Raw genomic sequence first — 6000 nt, forward strand, 5'->3', positions numbered from 1 at the left:
TCTTAAACGTTGGACTCTGCACTTCTTGTTCCTTTGCAGATTTTGGTCCCAAACAGGCAAAGACAAATGCAGTGTGGCAGCACCGAACTTGGCGACGACCTGCGGCCTGAAACCTGCATCCAGCCGGAAAATGTGGTGCGGAGGAAACTGTGAGGATGGATGATTAGTGACCCGGTTACCTGCCAGGGCAGAGCTCACGCTGGTGGAGCCGTTCAGCTGCACAGAGATGGAAGGAACACTGCAGGCCGGGAAACACACACAGAGACACTCAATCAGTAAAAACACACACCAGGAAACTCAGAGGAAGTGCAAAACAAAGACTGGCAACTATTTTAGTTTTCAACACACGTCACAGTCTCAATATCGGCAGAAAATGCTGCTGTGACATCAAAACAGAAACCCTGTGATGGGTCCTACATCCTGACTGCTGGGCCTGATTACTCCAGGTTTGGCTGGATGACTCGACAGTTGATATGTTGATGGACATGCAGGAAACAAACCCGATTACAACCCAATTCAGATCAAAGGTAAAAAAGGAGCAGAATGGAGCTTCAGTGCAATGTTAACATTTAAGTGTGATAAACATTTTTTGAGGTTCTCACGAATCTACGGAGGACTGATCCTGCCAACATTGGCAATAAATGTGGAAATAAATAAATACTGCATCCAAAAAAAAACCCATCACTTTCCCAACTTATTTAATTACACACTGAGACAAGTTAATATTTATCATTTTAATTGTATTAATTTAACAATCAAAATTATTTAATTGTCACTTTATAGCCAATCTTTTTTTATTCATTTTATTTCTTCTCACTTTGAACATAAAAAATATAGAATAGATTATGAAAAAATGACAGTAAAGCAAAATTGAACAAATTGAAAAATTACATTAAAAATGTGATAAGAAAAAAACTTAAATAAAAATTAAATAATATTGGTCATGTCCAATTAATAAAGAAATTAATTCATGTAGCTGACTAAATATTTTGGATGCAATATTTTGCACAATAATCAAGCCATTCAGTTATTTATCAGTTATTGTCAATTTTGTAACTGAATGCCTGACACACTGATTAGATTTAGAATTTTGAAAATCATGTATCGTTTTCACTCCATTTTAAATTTATTCACTAATTTGTGTTGATTATTACATAAAATACGACATCTGCAGCTGCAGTGTGACAAAATGTCAAAAACGGTTTAAGGGGTTTGAATATTTATTTTACAAATCACCATAAAAGTCAACTATGCACATCTGTTGATATGGGAACAGCTGCAGAAATTAACTGGTGGATTAGCTCCACAGTTTTTTACTGCACAATTATTAATAACCTGTGGTTGAGAAGAGACCAAATTGAACTCTGTGTTGAAGAAAATTAGACCCCAAATGAAGTGCCAGTGAACTGCGTATTCATTACAGTCATTAGGTTTGCCGTTTGTCTTTCGGAAGCTGCTCTCTTCAAATTTAGGAACAAAAGGAACTGAGTCAGAACCAAACATTGCTAAAGCATTCCTGTCTGACGGGACGGGACGGGACGGGACGGGACGGGACGGGACAGCGAAGAGAGACGGGAAGGAACGAGGCTGGGATTAGGGGACGTCATGAATAGAATCTTCACGATAACAGTTTGCTACATATTATTTTATCAATCAAATTGAAGCAGTTTTTATGTTTGCTGCCTTTTTCAGCCCCTCCAGTTTCCTTCCAATTCAAGAAATTTATGGTTTTGATTGCAAAAAAAAACCCCCAACAAAAAACAATCATGAAATCTTGAAAGGACTGATGAGAAGATGTTTAATATTAGTTCATTTTGAGGAGCACTGTGTAACGACAGAGTGTTATAGCCATGATAAGAAGAAATAAAGTCAAAATTACAAGAATAAAGTCACAAAATGATGAGTGAAGTCACAGTATTAGACAGAATCCTACCAGAATTAAGTCAAAAAAATATTAGAATAAAGAAGCATTACAAGAATAAAGTCACTACTACGGGAAGATGTATGAGAATAAAGTCATACAAGAATAAAGTCTACATTTCAAGAATAAAGTTACCAAAATAAAGCTGTCATATTACCAGAATAAAGTCAGAAAATAAGAACTTTATTCTTCTAACAGTATGACTTTAATCCAGTAATGTTTTTTCTTAGCATGGCACTAATATTCCGTCATACTTAGTGAACGCAGACACAGCTGGTCATTAATATTTTGACAGTTTACTGGGTTTTATCAATACATTCAGGCACAATCGGCCCTTTAAGGTCATTCCTGACCTTGATGTGGCCCAAAATGAAAATGACTCTTAACCCCCCACCCTGCTGCAAGTGATTCACCCCCAGAGCAAACGGCAGACACCAACCTTAACCCGTTAGCACTTGGAGAGCCGCTCAGATGAGGCGCAGACATCTGACCAGCAGAGGGCGGCGGCGGCGGCCAGGGGCTTCCCCAGGACATCCCCCCCACAGAGAGGGGTCTCCTGGGGTAGGGCGAGTAGACGGAAGCGGGGTGAGCAGCAGCGACCCTCCCCGTCCCCTGGAGGACGGGCCGGTTCAGGCTACTGGAGGAGAAGGAATGTCGCGAGCGGCTGGGCATTGGTCCTGTGCTGCTGTGGCTCAGACACTGCTGGCAGGAACAGGTGGGGGGCGGGGGCCCGGAGGAGGCCAGTGGGTAGGGCAGGTTGCACTGCCGCCGCACCTGCCGCCTGAAGCCCGTTGATTTATTGACCTGGGCCAGAGACGTGAGGTCCACGATGTAGTTGTATCCGTGGGGGCCGAGGTCGGCCGTGCCCTGGCGCGCCTGGTAGCTGTGCTCCAACAGGATGGAAGTCCGGGTCTCGTACGGAGTCCAGCTGCCTTCGTCGTTGGCCCATTCCCAGTAGACGCCGCTGCCGAGGCCGGAGGACTGGGCGAACAGGGACCGGCGCACGGAGCGCGTCTTTCCTGAAATTACACAGGAAGGATTTCAGCAAAACACCAAAAACATTCAGCATCTGAAACTCCTACTCATACTAAATATCTACTCAGTTGATTTTTTTTTATTTTTCCTTCCATGTGAAGAGTTTAAATCTATATTTTGCATTAATTTCTGGATTATTTCATGCTTTAGTGTTCAATTTTTAATACACTTTGAATAAACCTCATTAATATGTTGCTAATTTAATAATGTCTTAGCAGTAAGGCTGAAATGATTAATTGGATTAATGATTAGTCAATTATTGGAATAATCACGATTATTAGGATTAATCGATTATTGTAATAATGGTCAACTAATTTAATAACTGAATAATCATTAACTTGCGCATACAGACTCTAGAACATCCAATTTGCTGAGAGACCATCATCCTCACAGCACTAACTAAACCAAAACCAAGTCTGGTTTAGTTGGTGCTAAACTAACTAAACCAAAATCAAGTGGCAACTCTTCAAGTTTAACCTTCATTTAGGTTGAAGAGTGGAATACTTTTAATTTGAGCTGGCTCACATTTTGCTGAAAAATCTATTAAGCACCTTTTGCCATCCACTTATCAATCAATTAATCGTCAATAGATCAATATGCCTGCTATTAATAGATTAAGCAGAAATGTGTGAGCTTTTCACATGTTGATGTTAAAATATTATTTAGCTGCAGCGTCTGATCAAGCATTAACTAAATATGTAATGATCATTTTGTGATTTAAAAAGGAACTGAATTGTTTATTTTCATTTTTCTAATATTGTATAATATTGTATAAGCTTAAGTAGTTAAATATCAAACTTGGAGAATGTGCCAATTTTTTATGTGAATATTGGCCAGAATAGTAAAAATAATTGTTAGTTAATTTTATTACCCAAAACGTCAGCATAAAGTCATTGGGAACATCCTAAAGAGCCTTCATCTGCTTCAGCTGTGACTCAGATATAAACTCCATCCATGTTCAAGGTGCGTTTCAATCATGTGAAATACAAAAGCTTTCAGAAAGCCTGAGAGCTAATTTTCATCACACCTAGGAAACCTCAGGTAGAAGAAGTTTTAAAACAAAAACTAATTTAAAACTCATGAACCAGCTGGAAATCCAGTTCATTTACTTTTCTGCTCCTTTTCAGATCTCAGTCTGGCTGTTGACAGAAAACTCTTCTGTATGACAGTCTGCTCACTGTGGTCAGTAACGTCCTTCATTTTATGGAGCATTTTGATTTGAATAAACATTTACATATGTTAAGAGTTACATTTTACATTTGAATTACAAAGCTAGGTAAATATCTCTTTTGTTTAACGTGAACTTTCTTGGTTCATCGTCACTTTTCATCTAGATCACTACAGGCCATTTTAAAAATTCTCATTTATATTTTTTCCATACATGCTCTTCGAACATTAAAATTAAATCCCAAGCTTCTACCATTGCATTTTTTTTAACTGAATATAAATTCTGATGTTCTTACTTGTGTTATATTGTATTTTAATCTTTTCTGCAGCACTGTTGTTCATATTTTCACCACATATTACTGCTTATGAAAGCTTTTAGTATTCATTTAGTCACCTTTGCAACAATAACAACATGCAGATTAACAAAAACTCAGCATTGTGACTGTTTGTAGTTAATAGAGCAATTATTAAATGATAATTTAAACAGTGAGCCTCTGAAACATCGATGCCATCAGATAAAAAAGCCTGATTCTGTTCTGGGGAAAACACTTGAACATCTGGAGATATTATTACTTTCAAGAAAACAAATGTATGCTACAAAAAGTCCTTTATCCTCCATTTTTATTCATGTTTGCCAACATTTCTTTGCATCTCTTCAGACCTTAGTCAGCACTTCAACTATGCTTGCTCTGCAGTACAACATTATGTCAAAACATGCATTGGGATTAAGATAGCTCAATGTAACCCTAGACATCCAGCCATCTGTTGCTATAGCGATATCTTTTGCCTCTTTCAGCATCTGAAGAACTTGCAGCACTCATATTGTTTAAATATCTTGTTACAGTCCTATAAAATTAAGTAAATTACTCACAACCTTGAACATCCTCTTTATGTGACCGTTATTAAACAACGTATCTTCAGTCAGTTGCTTCTTCAAATTTGCTGTAATACAGACTGCTACAGGAGATACAGCAAACAGGATCTACAACAACTCTTTGAAAAATGTGGATAATAAGATTTAAAACATTTAAATTCCCTTTGGGATGAAAAAAAAAGTATTTTTAACTGAATTAAGACAAGACTGTGAATTTGTTTAGGAAGCTCGTTTAAAGAAGCTAAACCATCCGGGCCTGTTAGATATATGAGACACCGTTATAAATAAACACATAAACGGCCTACAGAGGTCCAAACGCGTTGAATTAGTTCACCTGTGTCCTGTCGGAACTGCTTCAGGCTCGGTATGTCTATGAGGTAGGGCGACAGGCTAGGGTCCGACTGTCCGAGGCAGATGCTTGTAGCGCCGGCTCCTCCGCCTCCCCGGTGGCCGCGCGGTGACAGACAACGCTCGATGTAGGCGCTAACCTGGCCGCTATAAGGCCGCCAGTAGCCCAGGTCGTCCTGCCACTCCCAGACCGCTATCATGGGCTGAGACTGCCCCACGGAGCCAGAGGCTGTCGTGGCCGACACCGAAGGCCCGTTTCTGGAGCCGTTCACCCTGGCACAGGAGCCAGACACAATCGCCATGTTCGCTAACACAACGACTGGTTAGCCGATTGTGGCTACGACGAAAACAATGTCCGCAGCGAGGCTAGCTGGGCTCGTTAAAAGACTCCATTAGGAATGTGTTAGCACGCCTGCGAGGAAGCTACGTGGTGGGGATCAAACTGGAAACGGCCTGAATAAACATTCAAGACCATGTTGACGAAGCTGAAGCATTCAGATCGCTTTACATGAGCAGAGACGTTAACAGGAATCCTTCCTCTTGAGCGGCTGCCTTCACGGACTGTCGGAAATAGTAGTGGTCCGTTCCATTTGTGCTTCAAAGTAGGAAATGTCAGTCAGAATTCACTTAATCCAAGCAACAGAAGCAGATAGCA

General features: G+C 40.0%; 1 protein-coding gene across 3 annotated transcripts in view; it reads right to left on the reverse strand.

Annotated features, from left to right (window-relative positions):
• Positions 1-5938, reverse strand: part of dtx2 (deltex 2, E3 ubiquitin ligase) — a 33406-nt gene extending 27468 nt beyond the window's left edge. Inside the window, exons 1-3 of one of the 3 annotated variants that reach the window (XR_001663591.1) lie at positions 5332-5938; positions 2361-2940; positions 180-238 (exon numbers count right to left, since the gene is read on the reverse strand). Coding sequence is in view for 2 of the 3 variants with exons in the window: in XM_016677286.1 (XP_016532772.1) it covers positions 180-238; positions 2361-2940; positions 5332-5647 (955 nt within the window). In the remaining variant the exon portion in view is untranslated. The remainder of the gene's footprint in view (positions 1-179; positions 239-2360; positions 2941-5331) is intronic. The other 2 variants (XM_016677286.1, XM_007563872.2) reach the window with 2 other exon arrangements.
• Positions 5939-6000: the final 62 nt, after the last annotated feature.

Source organism: Poecilia formosa, unplaced genomic scaffold, assembly GCF_000485575.1.
Source record: "Poecilia formosa unplaced genomic scaffold, Poecilia_formosa-5.1.2 Scaffold152, whole genome shotgun sequence".
In the NCBI taxonomy this organism is placed as follows: Eukaryota; Metazoa; Chordata; class Actinopteri; order Cyprinodontiformes; family Poeciliidae; genus Poecilia; species Poecilia formosa.